The sequence below is a fragment of the Aulonocara sp. 'chitande type north' Nkhata Bay genome, linkage group LG10, assembly GCF_057382095.1.
Source record: "Aulonocara sp. 'chitande type north' Nkhata Bay isolate Kocher_YH1m ecotype deep benthic linkage group LG10, A_spYH_male_GT1.1, whole genome shotgun sequence".
Classification (NCBI taxonomy): Eukaryota; Metazoa; Chordata; class Actinopteri; order Cichliformes; family Cichlidae; genus Aulonocara; species Aulonocara sp. 'chitande type north' Nkhata Bay.
Genome location: NC_141353.1, coordinates 14,070,532 through 14,093,551, shown reverse-complemented (window position 1 = coordinate 14,093,551; position 23,020 = coordinate 14,070,532). Strand labels below are relative to the sequence as shown.

Sequence of the window (23,020 nt, the reverse complement as noted above, 5' to 3'; positions counted from 1 at the left end):
TGAGACATACTGTTGAGAATGAACTTCTTTTTCTTATATTAGGATATCTCAAGGATTAAATGTGTAGTTAAACTTCTGTACAGTGCTAGAAAGTTAGAGTTTGACTAGTCTGGCACACTGATTAACTGATTAACAGTGAAACCGACTGACTTCAGCTTCTTGCAAACATAATTCTGAACAGCAGAGGGAGTAAAACTACCTCTGTAGACTTTAAGATGAGCTCTAAACTGAGACTGCTGTTCTTCTGGTTGAACAGGAACAAACACAAGGTCGATATGTTTTGGTCAAAGATTTAGTATTTATTGGTTCATAATTACAGCAGAATTTGGTGAAGAAAAGGGACTGTGCTGGTTTGGTCTAAATGCCCTAAACTATAATCTATTTGAGCTTTCATGTTAGCACTGGGGAGATCTAAGACACGACTTTCAAGATGAAGCTGAACAAGAAGTAACAAATATTCTGTGGTTTATTAAAAACGTCTACACATTTCCAAAATGGTACTAAAATCTTATTTTCCCCACATCCAAAGCAAAGCAAAGCAAAACTAAACTGCCCAATAACATGTCCTCTCGCGTACCTTCACAGGGACGTGGGAGTCTATTATGAGTACACACAGTGGTGCTCTTTACTCTATCAGGTGGTCACTGCACACCACCTTTGGCTACTCTATGCTGAATGAAAACACATGGCTGATCTCTGTGGTGACCTGTATGTACTACACTTCAGCACATTAAAAACACATTTCACTTTAAAATTAGTGTCTTCATTTTCCCTCCTTTTCTGAGAATTCTCCTTATCCCCATTTGCAAAAATGACAAGAGCCAATCTAATGAGTGTAAATTATATAGAAAACATAGTTCTTTAACTCATAACAAATAACCCCTTTATTTGCATTTATTAACCATCCCAAAAAGAAAGCAAAAGTTACCATAAAACTACACATTACACCGAAGGGAAATCATCTGAAACTACAGTGAAAATAAAAACTTGCACCTGAATTAGTGGGATTTTTATCCTTAGATTACTCAAAGCATAGTATGATCTTCAGCCATGTCAAAATTATAGACAAAAGATATTTCACTAAACATACAAAAACAACTGTACTTCTCATGCTTTCACTGACCACACAGAATAGACACCACCGACTTGTGCAAAAACTACTCTGAGGTGTTACTATTGAGGCGATTGAAAGTGTGGGTTGTCCCTTTCTATAAGTCAAACCACACAATGTCTGCTCTTCTTAAGAAAGAGATACTTTGGGACAATGTTCGAAATTAGTGTTCTAAATGTTCAATGTTCTAAATCTTTTGGCAAAATGCACACAACTACATCTGGAGGAAAGAAATGCAAGGAAGATATTTTGTTTAAAAAAATCTAGACTGTGAAGCATGGAGGAGGGATCATCGTGGCTTGTAGCTGCCTTTTTGCAGTGAGGCTGTGTTGGAAGAATTTAGGTAACAATTCAAACTTATACCAGAAATTTTACTAAAGAAGTCAAGACAGCAGCTGACCTTAACTAGGAATGTCTGACTCTTGCAACAAAATAATACAAAGCAATGACAACATCACAGAATCACCGATGAATTAAAACTGGTTTGCTGGGGAGAGTTGTTCAAGTTTTCTCACAGTTGTCTCATAAGCAGCAAGAAACATCTGGTAAAGGTTGTTGGTGTTTCCAGCCGGTGTGTTCAATGAAAACATGAAAATGACTGTTTTTGTTTAGTTTGACTGTGTTCGTCTGATAATTGTAGCTCAGATAAAGAAGTAGTGGTGCAGAAATCTTGTCAGGATGTCAGACATTTTTATGCAACTCAACATGTTTTTAAAACAAATTCAATTTTCCTACTCATTTTATGTCACCAACTTAAGAAGACATTATGTGCGCTGCCAACTGAAATTATTACTTTAACAGTAAAAACACTACATTAAAAGACATTCGGGTGTCTCTCTGAGGCTGATATTTACTCCTCTTTACAGAGTAACCATGATTTAACACTTGAATGTGACATTATGCTTGAGACGTGAAAAGTTCTGGAGGCGGAGAAAACCAGCAGTGTGTGTCAGAAGCTATCCAGACTACTTAAAACATGAGTGAAGAGGAACTAATAGCACTGAAATACTTAAAACCAAACATACTTAATGAAAATCACTGACACAGCCCTAATTCATTAAAAACACTAAGATAAAGCATCAACAAAAAAGGTGAACATCCTCTATATTCACAAAAATCTCCTCAAAGTTAAATAAAAAATAAAATAGCACTTTTAAATGTACAAAAAACAGGTGTGTTTCACTTCAGGTGTGAACAGAAAATAACGTTCACATTGTGACAAACAGTGCAGGTCAGCTGAATAGATTTCAGAGTTCTTCCATCCTCGACTCAGCATCCTCCTTCATCTTTTGCTCCTGCATGCGACTGCGAGTGGAGCCTACGTGAAAACAAAAGCGATGAAAATCAGTCTAAATAGCTAAATTACAGACTATGACATGGATGGAGCCAGCATGATGTCGCACAAAGGGTTTCTGGATTTGGATTTTTCAGGAATCAACAGTCCACATATATGGTCCGGTCTACTTATATATGTACATGGGACATTTTAACATTGAGTCTATAAGGATTTACTCGTTTTCGAAGAAAGCCTCAAGTAGGGATTGGAGGAACTGTAGTTTTTGACAGACATGTTTAGCTTAATGGGGGGTGGGGGGGTTTAGCCCCTGAAGCCTTTTATTGATACAAATACTTACTCATCTCTGCAAGCTTCTGAATCAGTGTAGAATCTCCTCCAGATTTGCTGTAATTTAGATAAAATAAAGAAAGCGTTAATGAAATCATTCTTCATACTGCAGAATCATACAGTGAAAACAGAAATTTTACATATTAATTGTAGAAGCTGATCTCAAAATGAATAGCTGTTGTTTTTAAGTAGTGCAGTGGCACTTTGGGGACACTGGAATGTGCTGTCGTGCATATCTGTAAATAAGTGTTCATCAAGTGATGCTAATAGCGCTTGTAATTGATTACTTAAATAATAAATATGCAGCTTAGGGCTGTTCGATATAATGATATATATCGGATGACGATATAAAAACGTCTATCGTTTCATTTTACGCCATCGTTTGCTTCGTGGTGTTGCAAAATAAACTGTTTATGGCAATATTTTTTCATCGTTTTGATGGTCACTGTAGTGGCTATATTAATTTCTTAAAGTTCTCTCTTTCTCTTATATTTAATATAACCACACTAAGGACGGACAAGCGCCTGTTTTTATGCATTGTCGTTAACAACAACGACGGTAAAACCATCACATGTCCGCTTGTTTATTTTCCACATAAACCTTTCACAATAAAGCTCAAGATCCTGTTGAGACTTTTCAAAATAAACTGAATCACATGAAATAGTATGCAGATATTTACCGATGAGAAGCAAAAAACAGCCGTCAGGTGCTAAAAAATAAACCTTAGACTCAAACGTTAAAACGGGCTTTTCCCTGCAGCACGCCGCAAAGAAAACAGCGACCGTTAAAACCTATGTCTAAAAATGTTTCATGCATTGGTAAAACACTCGACTCCAGATACACGACGCCCAGCTGGAAACACTTCAGCTACTCAAGATTCACAGAATTTACAGAAAATGTTACATTTTTGTGATTTATATCGTTATCGGACGATAAATGTTTTATATCAGGATATGAGATTTTGGTCATATCGTATAGCAGCTTATAAAGAAAAAGAAATATATGTATTAGTCTTTTAGTTTTAGCCATCTGACTATTTGCAGGGATATAAAGGAAGAACACAATAAATGTAACTATATGTCTGTGTTTTAATGCGTGCGTGACGTGAACAAGTCTCGCAGGCCACGCAAAAACCACTTGCACAGCAGGTTTGTGCCAGTAACACAACATGATGAGCAATTATTCCTTCTCCCATGAAAAAGCTGGAGTACTGCAAGAACTCACTCAAGGGAGGAAGAACAAGCAAGCAAACAAACACAGACAGGGAATTTGAACACAGGACATTTTCACTATGAGGCAACAGTGTTAACCACTTCACCACTGTGGTCAAACTTATGCTATATCATGCTCCCAAAATTTAGAAGTCTGACGGGGAAACTCCAACAAATGCTGAGCCTACACCTTTCAGTTGTAAAACTGACACCGTGCCTCTGGAGCGAAACCTGACACTCGTTCTTTAAAGTCAAAACAGGGTTTTGCACTGGTGAAGGCAATGTAGACCCCTAATATAGGTCAAAGAGTGTGTTCTTGTGGGACGATGTTGGACAATGTTTGACAATATATTTGACAATTGCCCATTATACTTGCTGCACTGGTCAAACAGTGACGTCACCACAGCTTTGTACCATTTACGAGTACTCGGTGCAGTGCTGTACGTAATAACAGATGTCGCCACTGAGACAAAACCACATCAGCACTGGTATGGGAGAAGTCATCAAAAATGGTGACTAGAGTAAATAATTAATTAAAAATGAATTACACAATCATCTTAAACAAGCGCCATCAGCTGTGGCACCTGTTCAAGGTTACAAAAAGTGAGAGGTGAAAACCAGCAGATATATGATGTCACTTTTGTGATGTAGTGCTTTTGGTATAATGAGCCCACAGAGAGGTAGTCTGAAAAACTAAAATCTACACACAGAGTTTACTGTTTAAAGATTTGACATCTATCAAAGACCAATTATAGGCTGCTGCAACTGAATGCAATTTTATAAACTTTTCACACATATAAGGAAGCTAAAAAATGTTTTTTCTGATTTGTGTACACATGTGCAGTCCCTTTCTTTCACAGTAATTGTAAACTGTTATTTCAGTTGCTGTTCTGTCAGCTAATCATCTTTGGCTTTTAAGACAGACGAAGCCATTGGTTGGCTATTTTTCACTCTTGTGATTTTGGTGAGAGTGATGTTTTGACTTATGAAAACTACAGCCAATTAAAATAGTAAATCATGTCTCATATGAGACGGGATAATGGTGCAAAAATGCTGTGCTGCCCCACATGATATAATATAATCTGGCACACAAGCACCATTTGTGACCAACCTGCCGTCAGCTTCATCTTGCCCGTCCACATCAAATCGTAACCTCTTCAGAGGCTTTGGCGTGGAGCCATGATCCAGAGTCCTCTTTAGGGATCGATCACTGCTGTTGACCATCTGGTTGATCTTCTGGAAGCGATTTGATGGCTGCAAATGAAGACAAAACAGAAGTAAGAGTGAGTGAGGAAACAAATAAATGGCACTGCAGCTGCTGAGAGATCAAACCAGCCCTTTGTTACACTACAGAGCAAAATGTTTTGATGCATGCTTGATAATCCAAGTAAGAAAATACGAGAAAGTTGATTTTGTACATCCAGACTAAGCAATCAGATGAACAGAATCAACTCTCTGGGTCTACAGAGCAAACTTAAGATGAACATACCCCAAATGATTCGCCGATCGATACCAGCATTCTGCAAGGGCAAAAAACCCCAATGAGCATTGTACAAAACAAACAGGCCTTCATTTCAAATCATTCTATAATATCATTCTAGTTCAGGAGTAGCGTTGTCAAAAATTATTTGACAATGAATATTATGCAGGACTTACTTGGATCGAGGGGTCATGATACCGGGAGACATGCGTGCGCTTTTCAATGGAGAGATGTAGACATTGTTGCTACCGGGCACACGCAGAGGCGAATTAGGGAACTTGTAGGGGCTGCAGGGTATTTGTGGGATTGGCGAGAGTGTCGGAGGCTAGAAAAGAAAACAGCAGCAGAAACAATGAGAGAAATTTGTAGAAATACTTTTTTTTTTTTTTATATATATATGTGCATTAAAACCCCACCGTCACCAATGACTACTGCAGATGTAGCTCACCCTGGTAGAAGCATACTGCAGGATGTTTGTTTTCAGCTTCTGCATAAACACTTGGTTGTAGAAGACAATGATGGAGTCGTAGTGGCCTTCAGTGATCAACACGTGCTTGAAGGTCTGCAACATTCAAAGTGTTTTGTTACAGTTCTACATGAAACACGATTACATCAGCAAAACTTCAGCCGACTCGGTGAGTTTTTATGGAAACTGTAACAGGCTGTTTTACCTCTTGGCTGGTGTTGGCCATGTTTTTGTATGCTGTGACAATGGTCTTGAAGCGCAGATCAACGCTCTTCACTTTACATATGGCATACATGGCAGACATCATCAACTACAGGAACATACAACGTATTTAGCAGAGAAAAATAAATAAGAAATGTGGAGGAGGGCAATAACAGGAGACGAGGGACAGAAACAAATAGTGAGAGCGACATATTTCCAGCTTACCTGATCGAGGTGACGGTCTCTCATCAGCTCGTACTCATGCTGCAGAGTGTGCTGGAACAGAGTCCATATTATGGGCTCAAACTCAGGGTGGGAGGACAGCAGGTAGGAGCAGAGCATCTTCAGCCTTGTATAGGCCAAACGGTACACTACAGAGAAACAAAACCAGAGGATTAGAGCGTCTAGTGTGATAGAATAATGAATGGAACCTCTTATCTTAATAAAAATGTAACAATAATAATATAAGAATAAAAAAAATTGGTTAATGAAAATGTGGGGACACCTGACTGTATCTGCAATACTTTAAAGAAAATATCAAACAATGTTATTTTATACAATTGCATTAATATTTTCTCCTATTAACTTGTTATTTTTCCCATTATTTACTCCATCCATCACAACATTACTACTTTAAAAGATTACTTTATTGCTAGGCAGGACCACCACCATCAATTATTTTTGACTAGTGCAAACTCTACCAGTGACTTACATTTTTTATAGAAGAGGCTGAGAGAGTTGGACTTCAGGGGTCGTGGAGGTTGGCTGGTTGGCTGTGAGGCAGGCTGAGAGGAAGTTTGACAGCTGGACTCAGGAGGTAATACACGCAGGCCTGGGCGCATGGGGGACAAATATCTGTGCGGGGAGAGCACAGGAACCAGTTTCATATGTCAATAAACATGAAACTTTCCCCTAACCACGAACCTTAAATGGACGGGTAAAACAAAAGAAAGCTCTTCCTCAAAGCTAAAAAAAAAATCAAAGAAAGAGGGGGGGGGCTGTGGAATTTAACAAAATATTATTGATGCTTATCTGCTCATCTATGACGTATTCATCAAGGCTGTGCTGTTTTGATTAGTCAGTAGGTTTGGTGTTCTTTCAAAATCAAAAGACAAACTGATCGAAAGCCGCGGGATGACTTACAGGTCGGCTGCGGTGTGGTTGTGCTGCAGCGGTTGACTGAAATTAGCTGGGGTCTCCACCTGCTCTGCTCCTCCGCTCTCATGTTCCTGTTTCAGAAGCTCAAATAGTGGGGAGCCCTGCAGAGACACAAACATTTACTTTATATTTAACCATTTCCATTTATATCCTGTCCATCACAACTTTCATTTTCCTTTCATTCAAGCAGGAATTTTAAAAAGGTGCAAAAAGAAATTATTTCATTTGGCAATCACATAATAATGTAATATAATAATCCTGTTAGGTTGGAGATCATGTCTTGATCAGGCAATTAGTTCCTTTTTGGGTTTTTTCCTGGTATATTAAGTAGAAGACATGTGCAGAAATGATGTTAGAGGTATTTTACATGTGAAATGTCCCTTGCAAAACAGCCAACTGATAAGTCAAATCTATACATGTATTATAAATCTGTTCCTCATTTTATGTTGACCCAAGCACACACCCTACAGTATCCTGTCTGACTCTGAATGCATTTGACTGACTCGTTAAGCTTGTTAAACAAATAATAACTTCAAATTAAAAATACATTTTCTCTAAATACCAAAGAAGAAAAAAAAAAAAAAAAGCTAAATCTATGTTAACATGCACAATTCTAAATCAAGATGAAAAGACAGTGAAAGTGAAGGTTGCACGTGAATCTCAGCACGCAACCGTCACACCAGTAAAAAAGCAAACTGATATGAGCTCATACAGGGAAGTGAGGAGTGGTTTACAACTCAGCAGCTCCCACAGTAACTGCGAGTATGGACTTGTAAGTATGGCTTATGGTACATTCATGCATCATGCCTGCCACACCCCGCTTACGCCACCAACATTTCAAAAGTACATTTGGATAAGAACATTCACTGACATCTATCAGTGGTTATCTATCCTCACAGCTGATTATCAGGTCGTAACATATTACAACACTACATAATACATTCAACTACAGATGAGTCATGCTCTTATTTATTTATTTATTTTAATTTAAAATACTCCAAATGACACTAGTAAGAGCACTGAAAGACAAAAACATGCACTGTGCTATTAAACAAATAAGAAAATCTCCTGATAAATGCTTTGATGTTTCGGGAAGATGATGAAAAGACCCCTATGGCAGGCAGCAAGGACAATCTAACACACACAACAAAAAACTTACTAAAACTTATCTTACTGAAATGTGAAAATTACAGAACACATTTTATTGTTCCATTATTCAAATGCTTTTTATTTGCAAAAGCAAATGAAAGACATTTGAATGGGAGGACTTTGGCCCCAGCGGTGGCTCCTCCCAGTGGTTCGACAGCCTGCTCTGTTCCCTGTGTCAGAGGCTCTGCCATCCAGGCTGCTGTGAGGTTTCTGATTTACAATCCAGCAGGAGCAGAGTGACGATCAGCACGTGCCTTTGGGACTTCAACAACACAGAGAAGAACGAGACAAGTGGAGACCCACTAAAGTGTTCACAGAGCTAAAGGGGGAAAAAAAGCACGACTCTTCTCTTTTAATACATTTGTTTTGTGAGGACGACTGAAAACAATGAAAGCTCCACTTAAATGACCATCGCTGCACATACAGGACAGCTGCCACAGCAGGACAAGTAGATGGAAAGGACTTTGGATGGTATATCAAGGAGCTGCTGTATACCTTCTTTTTTTCATAGCATAACGAACACCAACTGTGAGTAAGGAGAACCTTTTCACTCTTTCCACTGTAAGTGTACACTCTGGTTTAAAGATGGATAACAGCACGGACTGCAACAAGAGTGACAACTTCAAGTATAATCTCTACGCCTCGGTTTTCTCCATGGTGTTTGTAGTCGGACTTACCTTCAACGCGGTGGCTGTGTACATTTTTGGCTGTACGCTGAAGATACGGAATGAGACCACGACGTATATGATGAACCTCGTGGTTTCGGACTCTCTCTTTGTCCTCAGCCTGCCTTTTCGGATTGTGTACTTCATCAAACGTGACTGGCTCTTTGGAAGTGCGCTCTGTAAGATCTCCGTGGCCCTATTCTACACCAACATGTACGGCAGCATCCTCTTCCTCACCTGCATCAGTGTCGATCGTTTCCTAGCAATTGTGTATCCATTTCGGTCCCAAACAATTCGTACGAGGAAAAATGCCAAGCTGGCCTGCCTTACAGTTTGGGTGATCATTCTCTCTGGAGGTATAACCACTGGGGTCTTTTTGGACACCACTTCACCGAACAATACTAACTCGGGTTCGGTAAACTCAACGCCACAGTTTTGCTTTGAAAACTACTCAAAAAAACAATGGAAGGCTGAGCTTTCGTGGGTGGTGATGTTTATTGAGACTGCAGGCTTCCTTATCCCACTGATGTTGAATGTGTTCTGCTCTGTCATGGTGCTAAGGATACTGAGGAACCCCAAAACCATCAGCCGCGGAGGAAACCTCAACAAAGCAAAAATCCTGAGGATGGTCTTTGTGCATTTGCTCATCTTCTGCTTCTGTTTCATTCCCTACAATGTGAATCTCATCTTCTACACCTTGGTCCGCTCCAAAATCCTAAAGGGATGCTTTGCAGAACATGTTGTAAGAACCATCTACCCCATCGCTCTGTGCATAGCGGTGACCAACTGCTGCTTTGATCCAGTTGTCTACTACTTCACTTCAGAGGCCATTCAAAGCTCCATTAAACGAAAGTCTTCAGCATGGCAAAATGGTGCCAGGCTATTCGAAAGACTACAGATGGACAGCTTGCAAAGCAGCCCAAGTTCAACACCCAAGAGTTTGACGCTGAAAAGTCTGAGACCCAAAATATTTGACAATGAGTCCACGGTCTAAAGACAGCCTGGTAATGTGAGCTACAAATTTGACTTAAGCGAGTATGGCTGACAAAACTTGATTCAAATCAGAGGACATGGGTGAAAGCAGAGTGCCTTAGAAAAACAACATAAACAAAATGGTTACTAGGGAGTCCGGCTCACCTATCGGACACAACAGAGACTTTAGACGGGAAGATAATGATTCAGTCAACAATAGGTACTAACACAAAGAAAGAACTTCTTTTACAGAGAAGACTCACCTTTAAGAAAAACCCTAATTTGACAGTGCTGAACCAGTATTACAACTCTTTACATCTACTGCCCTGTACGGTTTTCAAGTATTTGTTTTATGTGTATTGAGGTTTTTAAGAAGTTTTTAGAGAATCATGTTCTATAAAAGCTTTGATTCCCATTCTGAAAGTGAATTAAATATTTTTGTAACATTTTGAAGTGTTGTGTATTGAATTCAATACTTGTTTGATCAAGCGGTAGGTTGTGAAATACTTGGCCCTATCTTGGAAGAATTTTTTTCCCCATGTGGCTTTCACTGTTCCCAGCTAAATAAGTCATCTAGACTGGTTAGTCATATGTGTGTGGTTGGCCCCTCAGTGCACAATACATTTATAAAGTTTTAAATTGTTTCATTACATGTGTTGGTAATAAATGAAAAGTGTTCCAACAAAACTGATGGTCTTTAGAAAAAGAAAAGTAGGTCAAAATGTCATCATTTCTGCATATACAACAACACTGGAACCGTAAAAAACTCAACCTACACACAATATAGATTTTCCAAGTTCCTAAAATTTGTTGGAAATCCTGAAAAACTAATTTAGACCGGATCCAGGCTCACACTGTGTGAAAACATAAGTTTCATAGCAACGATGTGTATATTTCTTCCATGCTTGTGACAAGCTGTGTGATGCAAGACTGAACACTGCACATACCTGCCGACAGCCTCAGGGTCTGTACTGACATGGTTAGACTCATCACCTCACCAGCAATGATGAGAAAGGGCTGTAAAACTAAAGCAGGCAAGAAACAACTTGCCTCTTGAGGGAAAGGGTAATAAAACAGTCTAGAGGGGGTTTTTGTAGAGCAGTATTTGGTCAGATCATTGTATGCTGATCAACTTCCCAAAAAGATAAACTAATTTTATACAAACCATAAGAAAAGTTCTGCACATTACAGCACAAGAACATATTACAAATACAAATAATAAAACTTTGTATGCACTCACAGGGATTTTTAATTTTTATGTGTTCATGGACTGACACGCAAGTGGCACTACTGCTTACAGCCCCTTGTTTCAGTGAATTATTGCTTTTACTTTATGAGCTACAGTTTATGATTAACTCTAGTCACTCACATAAGTTCATAACAAGGTGTTGTAAACAAGGTGTTGTAACACGCTTTGAGTGTCTAGAAAAGCGCTATATAAATGCAATCCTACCAGAACGCCTACAAAAAACCCGAAAGTTAATCTGACAATTTTCAGGTCAATGAAAAAAAATTTAAATTGACATCTGACAACCTGTAGGCTAAACTAGAGATTAGAACTCTTGTATCCCTCTAAAAAACGTCATTAAAAGTAATCAGTCAGCTATAAATTAGAGGAACAGGGCGAGAGAGAGGGCGAGAGAGAGAGAGAGACCCTGACCTGTTGGTGTCTAGGTGTGAACTGCTTCAGTCAGCGGCAGATTCCCAACTGCAGCATCCTGACAAGCTAGCCACAGTTAAACACCAGCTGACTGGAAAAATACCTTTAATCACACTGACAATGCTCCCATCCTGCTACTGGTGAGTGACTAAATTCTACCTTTAAATATTCTCTTTGGTTGTGGCAACTGTAAAATTAAGTATAATCTTTTTCTCTAAATTAAGCATATTAATTGCTCAAACTTTTGCAGAATAATTTGTAATATCCATACAGATTTAAAGATGGGGTCCTCTATTTTAAATCTGACAGGTCATCGAATTAAAAACATCTGTCTTAATAATAACGCTATGAGAAAGAGAATTTGTCACCTATTTTAATTTTGAAAAGTTATTTCCAAATTTGAATTAAAGTTAGTTTTTAGATATTAGAAATATATATATTTTTTATTCTTCTATTGATGCTCATTTTGTGACTGAATCGGTTCTTTAATGACCTACATTATAGATGAGCTGGCAAGAAAAAAAAGATAAACTTTAATCATGATCACACACAACAAACAATTGTAAAAAGCTATAATCAGACTCTGCCTTTACAACCGGAAAAATGCTCACCTGATTGCCTATGCAGTGCAAACTTAGTTCAATTATAAAATCTCAATTAAAAAAAATAAAGATTGATTTTATGGGCTCTGGTAAATGTGTATTTAATCTGTCAATGTAATGAAATACATCAGTTAAGTGCTTTTTCGGTTGGCTTTATGCATGTAATGACACCAAATGTTTGCTTTGTTTCTTTACAAGCAGGAAGCTGCTGGTAAAAATTTATTGGCAAAATCAATTTGTTTTCTATATAACATACAGCGGAATATATACGGATGTGTATTCGTGTCATCTCAGCAAATTTGCATTTCAATTTAAAAAAAAATTTGTTTTGTTTGATTAAGTTTTAACTTACTACACGTTTAACTGCTCCAGCAGATCTTTCGTCACATATGCCCTCTTCAACCGATCAAACCCTCCTCCAGATATAAGACCATAACAATTTGACGTGCTGGAAGTGGTCAAATCATTTTGAGACATGGAGCAGTGGAATATGACTGATTTGACAGCCAAGCCGGTCTCACTTTTGTCTAACTGTACTGTCGATATAAGCTACCGCTTCACCTTCTACAAAGTATCCTACAGTGTCATCTTCCTGCTGGGGGTGGCCACCAACAGCCTGGTTCTGCGCAGACTGTGTCTGTCTCCCTGTACCATGAACAGCACAGCCATTTACATGGCCAGTCTATCGACGACTGACTTGTTTTTTGTCATCTCTCTACCTCTGAGAATCTACTACTACCACCAAAAGGCTCAAGCCTTGTCCTCCAAGACAGAGGACAGCCCCAGTTGGACTCTTGGGCCAGCTTACTGCCAGATCACATTCACTCTCAAATACATCAGCCTGTATGGGGGCATCTTCTTCCTGGTGTGCATTGCTGTGGACCGTTACTTTGCTGTAGTGCACCCCCTGGCATCGACACTGCGCAGGTTGCGTGCCGCACGGGTGGTGAGCGGAGGGATCTGGTGCCTGGTTCTGGGGCTCAGTGTGTGTCTGCCTGCGCTGCGGTTAGCGGCTTCTCACCAGAACAAGGCCTGTCTGCTGGATCCGTCCTCACGACACCATCGCACCCTTATCCTGTTATTCCTGGGCATAGCCCTGGGGTCATTTCTGCTGCCCACTCTTGTACTCCTCTACAGCTACTGCCGGGTGCTGAGTGTCCTTAGCAAGATGAGACACCGCTGCCGCAGCAACCGCCACGGCCATCTGCACACTCTAAGGGTTATTTACTCAGTGCTGGGTGTGTTTCTCCTGTGCTTTCTCCCCTATCACATCAACCTGCTGGGATATACTCTCACACACATGAAGCTGTTGCCACATTGTGGCCTGGCCAAGGCGACCAAGGCTATGCATCCTGTGGTCCTTTCCTTAGCCAGTTTCAACTGCTGCCTCAACCCACTCATCTACTATTTCTCCAGCAGCCCGGTGCACAGGGAGGTGCCCAGTAGTGGAGGCAGTGGTAGCCGGTGACACAAGTACTGTAAGACCTCTTTATTAACAAAAGCATTAGATTGCTTTACTGTACTTTTGTCAATTTGCAAAAAGTATCCTGTTACCTATATTTTTTTTTCCGTTATAGTGAAACCATAACCACCTTTGTGTATGTTAAAAGTGTAATCTGTTGTTGTTTTCAGTTTCCGTGTGTGTGTGCCCCACGTGTGGAGCAGTCAGAGTAAAGAAGCACTGTGAAATCATTTTATTTTTGGCAAAGCAGCTTCGTATGTTTGGGAAATGCTGACATGGAATGAGATCAGTAGTGAAAGCAGGATTTATGTAGAATCTCCTTTTATTATTCTTATTGTTGTTATTATTATTATTATTATTATTTAAGTGACTCTTAAACAGTGACAACAATCTGCTTCTTTTGGGCCAATAAATCCTAAATGATTGATATCCAAAGCGTCTCTATGTCATGTATACATCAATCTCTGTGAAATGCTGTGATATTATTGGCATCCTAGTCTAATAGCAATGAAAGATCAAACTGACCGTCCTCCATGCAAGTCTCTCCATGATGAGGTTCTCGCAGGTCTCCAGATGTTTGACGATCTCTTTGCTTAGCGTGGGGTCGGCCTTGATAAAGCTCTCGATAACTTTATAGAAATCAAAGGCGGTCAGGTTGAACACATTTAGTATCCAGGGGAAACACACATCTGTTTCGGCTGAGTCGGCTCCTCCATGGCTGTACCCTCCATTTTTGAAACTGCTCTCTAATCATGTGGAGCAAAGAACAACATTAGAATTGGTCACACGTAAAAGATGTGTAAAACTTTAATTACTGATAACAGATGACCAAAAATACAGAATACTTCATAAAGAGCTATATTATTATTCATTTATAAGAAAGTTATAGGACATGCCTCCATATGTTGCCATGACTACCTCCAAAGCACAAGCCAAAAGCGATGTGTGGAATGTGGAGTCATTCAGGAGTTTACTGGAAAGGAAATCAAATGACTCAGCTCCATGGAAGAAAGTGTGTGTCAAAACAATAGAAAGCATGCATGCAATTCCAATGCACCAACATGGATTAGAGTCATAATTCCCACTATTCTGATAAAAGTGGAGAAAAAAAAAACATACCTGAAATTTTGCACAGACAGGCGCTTCTCTTCCTACGGAAAAAAAACAAAAACAAAAAAACACCCAAAAAAAATAAGACCTCAACGTTAAGATTTACCAAAAATATTTTCTTCCTAGAGTGGGATTTATCTTTTAATTGATAAAAGTTTAAATAGGATAAAAGAAAGAAAAAAGAAAACTCTTGTATAATAATTTGGTGACTGATGTCTATAAATCTTATCAGATAGATTTGAAATTAAAGGTAAACATCCAAAACAAAACAGTAAAATTCTCTTAACCCACCAGTTTAAAAAAAAGAAGGGAAAAAAAAAAACTGTACCGATTTCAGCATTTCCTCCATTACTCTGTAATACAGTCTGACACCGAGGGTGAATCTCTGAAAGAGAAAAACAACTCAATTCAGATAAAAACAAAAGAATATGAGGGACAACATGTTGCCATTGTTCCTCCTTTTCGTCTCCATACCTGCCTGCCGTACACTACGCAGCGTGGGCCGACCGCCTGACCGAATCTTTGACTGAACACCTGTCCAAGCGTCTCCAAGCGCTTCTGCACATCCTGCGTCGGATCCACTGTGCAGTGCTGATGAAGGGATAGCGAGAGGGAGAGAGAAAGGTATGTTTGAAAATCTGCAGTTTTATCTTTTAATTAGAGGCAAATTTCTAAAGACCCACTTTGAAATATGTAACCAAATTAGCAGATGGCTGGTCCCCACTGGAAGTGAGATCACCCCTCAGCAGTTGAATGGAGGTCATGGCAGCTCTGATGGGAGATTAGAAAAGAAAAAGAAAAAGAAAAAAATCAGACAAGGACTATAAGGTCCTTTTCAATCAAGTAAGGTTATAATCTGCATCTTAGAGATGTCATTTAAATTGCTGGCAACTTAAAGGGAAATAAACAATCATCACAGAAATGCACAAATGTACATATTGAGAGGTGAGTATCTAAACAGTGCTTAAACCCCCCCCCACAATACTGCAGAAGCAAACATGAGACCTCTGTCCTTTCCCGCTAGACAAAGAATGATAGATACAGTCAGTGAGGAACTGCTAAGTGCCCACCTGATGGGTGTCTGAGGAGGGACGAGTACTCCATCTTCATCTGACAGGTTCTTCTTTGGTGTTCTCTCCACTTGTGATCTGAATGCAGGAAAAGATTATTGAACATCTTCTTTAAGTTATTTTAAGAACTCAACATCTAAACACTGTACGCTGAAGAAAAAAGGGATTACATCTTGACTTTAGGTGCAAGAACAGTCTCGTCTCCATTGAAAAACATTCGTCCGTCAATGTCTCTGCTCTTGAGGTAGTGTTCTTCATATTGTTGGTCGACATCATTCACCTGGGTTGAAAGTCACAGCAAAAAGTAACGCGCGGTGAGGCAGAAGCCAACAGACACAGCTCTCAAAGGTTTCCGATTCAGATTACAGCTGATTGGAAGAAGGCAAAGCTTTGCTTATTCTACACCTGAACCAGACAACAGGCAAAGCAATAACCAGCGCCAAAAACTCATCGAAATCTTTGTTTTTTCCCCGAGTAACCCAGGCCTTTTGATGACAGCCTATCATGGTGACATTTGTACATTATTTATTTAAGACACCTAAGCAAAAATGCACACCATCTGCCCGTCACCGTGTTCACTATAGTCGTTTAGAGGAGTGTACCACTGTCAGCAAACAGTAGCATCCTGTCTCTGCATTATAGTGACACACTACAAAGGACCTCCTGCTTGAGTGCACATTTACCCAACACGATATACGTGAAAACAAACACATATAGGTAGCAAATAGCGCAACCAACACCTGCCAGACGTTCAAACTCTCTACAGCGGCAGAAGCGGGCAGGAAGAGATAATGAATGGAAACTCCAAATGCAGTTAGTGAGAATAAAACCAAACAGTGGAGCAGGTGTTCTGACAATGACGTCCTACCTGAGGAAAATCTGGGCTTCTTGAAAGATCCATCGACTCTAAGAAAGCCATGAAACTGGTTTGGTATACATTCTTCACCTGCAAATAAATTCACATAAATACATTTTGAGTTGTGTTTGTCCAGTAAGACTATGAGATTTTTTTTTAAAGTCTTCACACCTCTTCTGCACTGCATTCATTCTCTTTGCATAAGGTTTCGAGAAGCTGTACATCAACCTCTGGCTCCACAACTCGGGATTTAGTTTTGCTCTGGTTGCGACGAGATGTTCGTGTTGGAGGGCTCTGAATTTTGCTGATGGCTGATTCTGAGAATAAATAAATAAATAAAACCTCAAGGAGCTTTAAACCAAACTTTCATGACAAAAAAATGGTAATTATTTGACTTTACATTTACTTATTGTACAATCTGAAGTCATAAAAACATTAAAAGCAAAGAACGTGTAAATTAAATGCTACTGAAGCTTACTGTAAAGAGGCTGCAGAAGGTCTGGAGAGCAGCGCTTGATGATTAACTCCAGCGTACAAAGAAGCAGCTGAAATGATATGACCAGGTCATCCTCCATCTGTAAGGCCCTTCCTGCACGCAGCACAGATGCAACACATGAGACGCATCGTCACAACAATTCCGATGCCTTCTTAAAACAACAAAACTTAAACCATGATTTTCCAATTCAACTATTATCTGCAGCTGAACACGAAGGAGGAAGGAAGGGTGAAAAGAAGATGACAGAGAGGCATGAAAACAATTCCATAACGTGTGTTAACAGCTTGATTCTACTTGTTCTTGTTGTTGTTAATGTATTCATAAGCTTAACCGACCTTTGGCCAACAGAAACATCGTCCAGCAAGTCCGCACGGTTTCCCTCTCCCTTGAAAATGATACACCAAATAATTAATCACGCAGCAGCATCAACCTTTCATAACAAGTGCAAAACCGCTAACACACAAGACAATAAATATCATAACATAATCAATGTCACCAACATATTTCCCACATTTAGAAGTTTGCAACTTACTTCCCATCAGACGTCAGATTGAAAATTTTCTTGCAAGTTCTGAAACAGAACAAATTTGCATTTTTTTTTTTCCCATTTACACTTAAACTACAAATATTTTTACATTAATCCAATGCAATCTATTTGTATGATCACTTACTTCTCAAACCTCTGGTAAAGAGCCAGCATCACATCATACTTCTTGTCCAGCCGTGACAGTGCAGAGTTCACCTTGGTGCTTATCGTATCCAAGTTCACATCCAACTTCCTCACCAGATCTATAAATTGTTTGACGCTACAAAAGAAAAGATGGAATTAGCATCGAAGTAACTTTCATCCATTCGTCCATCAATCTGTTTCACAAACTATCCAACTGAGAGATGAACAGTGGACCTGGAGCCTATACAGTGGGGCAAAAAAGTATTTAGTCAGCCACCGATTGTGCAAGTTCCCCCACTTAAAATGATGACAGAGGTCAGTAATTTGCACCAGAGGTACACTTCAACTGTGAGAGACAGAATGTGAAAAAAAAAAAATCCATGAATTCACATGGTAGGATTTGTAAAGAATTTATTCGTAAATTAGGGTGGAAAATAAGTATTTGGTCACCTCAAACAAGGAAAATCTCTGGCTCTCACAGACCTGTAACGTCTTCTGTAAGAAGCTTTTCTGTCCCCCACTCGTTACCTGTATGAATGGCACCTGTTTGAACTCATCATCTGTATAAAAGACACCTGTCCACAGCCTCAAACAGTCAGACTCCAAACTCCGCCATGGCCAAGACCAAAGAGCTTTCGAAGGACACCAGGAAAAGTATTGTAGACCTGCACCAGACTGGGAAGAGTGAATCTACAATAGGCAAGCAGCTTGGTGTGAAAAAATCAACTGTGGGAGCAATCACCAGAAAATGGAAGACATACAAGACCACTGATAATCTCCCTCGATCTGGGGCTCCACGCAAGATCTCATCCCGTGGGGTCAAAATGATCATGAGAACGGTGAGCAAAGATCCCAGAACCACACGGGGGGACCTGGTGAATGACCTGCAGAGAGCTGGGACCAAAGTAACAAAGGTCACCATCAGTAACACACTACAACGGCAGGGAATCAAATCCCGCAGTGCCAGACGTGTTCCGCTGCTGAAGCCAGTGCATGTCCAGGCCCGTCTGAAGTTTGCCAGAGAGCACATGGATGATACAGCAGAGGATTGGGAGAATGTCATGTGGTCAGATGAAACCAAAGTAGAACTTTTTGGTATAAACTCAACTCGTCGTGTTTGGAGGACGAAGAATACTGAGTTGCATCCCAAGAACACCATACCTACTGTGAAGCATGGGGGTGGAAACATCATGCTATGGGGCTGTTTTTCTGCCAAGGGGACAGGACGACTGATCCGTGTTGAGGACAGAATGAATGGGGCCATGTATCGTGAGATTTTGAGCCAAAACCTCCTTCCATCAGTGAGAACTTTGAAGATGAAACGAGGCTGGGTCTTCCAACATGACAATGATCCAAAACACACCGCCCGGGCAACAAAGGAGTGGCTCCGTAAGAAGCATTTGAAAGTCCTGGAGTGGCCTAGCCAGTCTCCAGACCTCAACCCCATAGAAAATCTGTGGCGGGAGTTGAAAGTCCGTGTTGCTCGGCGACAGCCCCAAAACATCACTGCTCTCGAGAAGATCTGCATGGAGGAATGGGCCAAAATACCAGCTACTGTGTGTGCAAACCTGGTAAAGACCTATAGTAAACGTTTGACCTCTGTTATTGCCAACAAAGGTAATGTTACAAAGTATTGAGTTGTATTTCTGTTATTGACCAAATACTTATTTTCCACCCTGATTTACGAATAAATTCTTTACAAATCCTACCATGTGAATTCATGGATTTTTTTTTTTTCACATTCTGTCTCTCACAGTTGAAGTGTACCTCTGGTGCAAATTACTGACCTCTGTCATCATTTTAGGTGGGGGAACTTGCACAATCGGTGGCTGACTAAATACTTTTTTGCCCCACTGTACCTGGACTGCTTTTCCATCCATCAAAGGGAGAACACACAAAGATCTATCTACAGCTGGAGTACGTAGCAGGAGGATACATGTTTAATGTTCTTACACAGCCTGTAGTTTTTCTACTTTATTTCAAAGAGCAATCCCAAATAAAGTTCTGTCTGCTACCCTGAAAAAAAAAAGTTTCCTATTTCCAAAGAATGAAAATCCCAGCAGCTAATACTCAAGCAAGGCTGAAGTCATCAGCTACCCAACAAAATTTCACATTCACCAATATCTCATGCCAACAGTTGGACTGTGTGGTTATGTTTTGTCAAGAAAACATAGCAAGCGCTTACTTCAGACAGACTGCTTTCAGAACCTGGGTCAAGGTGAAACAGGTGGCATCCATGTCTGTCACAGTCACAAACAGACAAGCACCCCAAAGCTTCTTCTGACTGTCCTGAAACCAAATGACAAAGAACAATGTTAGATGATGCTCATGTCACACCTTTTCGCCTTTTTTTAGGAATGGAAGAGCAACTGTTTTTAAGGGGATTATAAAGCTATTCCACTTTATTTCTTACAGTACTTTTTAAATGATTATTTTTGGACTGTACCTGGCTACTGATTAAAAGGCAAAAATACTTAGCCCTCCTAATATCCTATTTCACCAATAAGGCACAGTGGATACTGTGTGTAAGCTTTGATTTAAAATTGGACTCAGTACTGCAAAAAGAAAACTTACATAAAGGGTTCACGGCCCAAACAGTACAAATTGTACTTTCTTTCGCTCCCCATGCATTTACATGCCTGTCACTAACTTTGTGTTGTCTTCTTCCCACAGCTTGTGATTTGCCATGTTTGTGGACTTTTCTTCTTCTTTGTCTTCTTTTTGGATGTCTTTCAACAATGTTGTAGAAGCTCTGATTTGCAGGAGAGATTGGATACACCCTGGTTTCTCTATACTTGAGAAAGGTCATATGGACTAAACTGTTATTAATGAATAAAAATAATGCTGAACTGAACAGTGTGCGAGGGTTATATTATATTTAAACACCCTTGACAGGCCACAGGGCTAACGCATAAAGTCAATCAGTTTAGAATCACCAAACTGACTGTCTCTGTTCTGACCCCTGTGAGAACCCAACCAGAAACAGGAGAACATACAGCCTGGATTTATTTTGCTGTGAGGTGACAGTGATAACCACTGCACCACCATTCCATCCTGCAATATGTATTGCTTTAGGCCAAATACTGTTCTAATTTTAAATGATCGATTTCCACTCATGCTTTTTCCAGGACAGGCGACAGGATTGCAGTATTATAAATGTAGAGTGGAACTACTGAACTACAGTAGGTGCAAATACGTACAGCAGCTTCATCCACGGACTCCTGAACGGTTTCCCACAGCGTCCAGGCTCGATCACATACAGGGTCAGTCACATGAAGGCTCTTGCACAGAGTCACAAACTCAGCATCCTTGTCTCCGTGCCTAAAAGATGGAAACCAGAGGTTAGCAACCACGAAAAACACGAATAAGGTTTCAGGAAATCAAAACAACTGCACTCAAGACAAAGGTCTTGTCTTGTGAAGTACTCTGACTGCCAGTCAGTCTGAGCAGGGTACAGGGTATAGTAGGTAGGGTATAGCGCTCAAACACCGGCTGTGTTTGAGAGCTATACCCATGCTACATTTCAAGTTTCATTCATTACTTAATAGTTACACTCTTTGACCAGTTGTATGGGGCTAAAGATGCTTTTAAACTCGCTGTTATTAGGCCGGTGGACACAGCTAACAGATCATCCTGACGTTTAGTCGCACAAGCTAGCGAGCAAGATAAACGTAGCTGGGGGAAAGACCAAAATATCTGTCTACAATGTCAACTTTTTTTGTTTTTTGTAATTTTCCAAAGCCACAAACTGAAGCTACTGTGGCTTGACGGAGAGGCGATCATTACTTCTCTTACTTTTTAAGAGATAACTCAGGACTCTCCTTCTTCTCTGGAGAGGCATTTTCAGCAGTGGGTTTCATCTCTTTGCTCTGTGTCGCCCCAGAATTGCGTTTTTTAGGAGGCATCTTAGTATCCGGTAACGTAACAGCCAATAATTAACAGATAAAACTCGAATATGTTTTAAAGCCGACTGATATTGTTTACTAAGTGTAAATCCCACTTCAAGAGTTCCGTGACAACAAAACCTCAGTGACTTCCTGCAACTGTAGATTTGTGGATGCTCGTTTTGTATCAACGTACTGCGCGGTGAAGCGCCGTTGGCGACGCTGCAATGGTGTTACGAGTACTCGGCGGTTAGTGCTCAAAAACCTGTGCACACGACTTTGTTCATCTGTGTTTTTGCGATCGTCTGTCTCTGTTTAAACTCTGTGTTGTCAGAACCTCTGTCAAACAACCGATTTATAACTTCTCACACATAGACAAGAGGTCTGTCATTGCAAACAGACCGATGTAGCGTTACGCCGGGATCACGTGACAAACTGCAAACGAACTAACCCAACCCGAGGACTGGAAAACGCGGGAAAAAAAAGTCTACGCAACATCCTGTTCGACCTCGAACGCGCCTGGAACAGAAGTAGTAATATAGCCCCTGTATATACACCTGCAACCCACAACATGTAAACCTTCTGCTTATTATCGGAAGGATTTATTTACTCATGTCGTGTTCCTCAATTAGTTTATGTGGCACTTACAGGCTGCACTATTTCGGGAGTGGAGGCTGTGCCTCTGCAATAATACATGTTAGATTAAAGTAATATGTAAAAACAAAAAAACAACGATGTTAAGGCTTCCCGGTAGAGGTTATTAAATGCAGTTAGATGACCATTATTATCCCGTTCACCTGCTTTTTATCTCGCGGGTGATAAGTTTAAATTATCGCACACCTGTACATGTTTATTTGGCAGCTCTGTTAGTGTGTAAAACTTCACCTCTAAGCGTGCAATCGTTGCCCTCTGGTGGCAAAAATTCACAAGTAACTTGTGCTGCAAGCTTTTGGTACATATTACCTAGTTATAGGATCCTCGTTCACCTCTATTGTCTATTAGTAGCATCCTACTTTCATGTGGAAATACATTTCACCAGCCACGTTATTAGGTTCACTTTGCCACTAAAGGGTTGGACCCCCTTTTGCCTTCAGAACTGCCTTAAGTCTCTGTATCGATCCAAATATTGGTAGCATTGATACCAATGCTGGTATTTGTACTGGCTCATACTAG

General features: G+C 40.1%; 3 protein-coding genes across 3 annotated transcripts; 2 read left to right on the top strand and 1 right to left on the bottom strand.

Annotated features, from left to right (window-relative positions):
- Nucleotides 1-289: 289 nt before the first annotated feature.
- On the bottom strand, nucleotides 290-22,282 carry rb1 (retinoblastoma 1). The gene is made up of 27 exons (XM_086308377.1): nucleotides 21,759-22,282; nucleotides 21,164-21,284; nucleotides 20,149-20,252; nucleotides 17,965-18,099; nucleotides 17,826-17,864; nucleotides 17,629-17,678; nucleotides 17,276-17,386; nucleotides 16,969-17,114; nucleotides 16,810-16,887; nucleotides 16,112-16,221; nucleotides 15,942-16,019; nucleotides 15,555-15,642; nucleotides 15,346-15,462; nucleotides 15,200-15,256; nucleotides 14,881-14,912; nucleotides 14,658-14,734; nucleotides 14,287-14,507; nucleotides 7,237-7,352; nucleotides 6,806-6,948; nucleotides 6,319-6,464; nucleotides 6,098-6,202; nucleotides 5,875-5,988; nucleotides 5,603-5,751; nucleotides 5,436-5,466; nucleotides 5,058-5,200; nucleotides 2,746-2,792; nucleotides 290-2,429 (listed from the first exon to the last, which is right to left on the bottom strand). Exons 1-27 carry the CDS (start codon nucleotides 21,866-21,868, stop codon nucleotides 2,359-2,361), a joined length of 2,739 nt encoding a protein of 912 aa, XP_086164503.1. The 5' UTR covers nucleotides 21,869-22,282; the 3' UTR covers nucleotides 290-2,358.
- lpar6b (lysophosphatidic acid receptor 6b) lies at nucleotides 8,562-10,820 on the top strand. The gene has a single exon (XM_086308375.1). The coding sequence runs from the start codon at nucleotides 8,986-8,988 to the stop codon at nucleotides 10,057-10,059; it is 1,074 nt and encodes a 357-aa protein (XP_086164501.1). The 5' UTR covers nucleotides 8,562-8,985; the 3' UTR covers nucleotides 10,060-10,820.
- Nucleotides 12,464-14,404, top strand: LOC147320418 (lysophosphatidic acid receptor 6). Its single transcript, XM_086308376.1, has one exon. It carries the CDS (start codon nucleotides 12,775-12,777, stop codon nucleotides 13,765-13,767), a length of 993 nt encoding a protein of 330 aa, XP_086164502.1. The 5' UTR covers nucleotides 12,464-12,774; the 3' UTR covers nucleotides 13,768-14,404.
- Nucleotides 22,283-23,020: the final 738 nt, after the last annotated feature.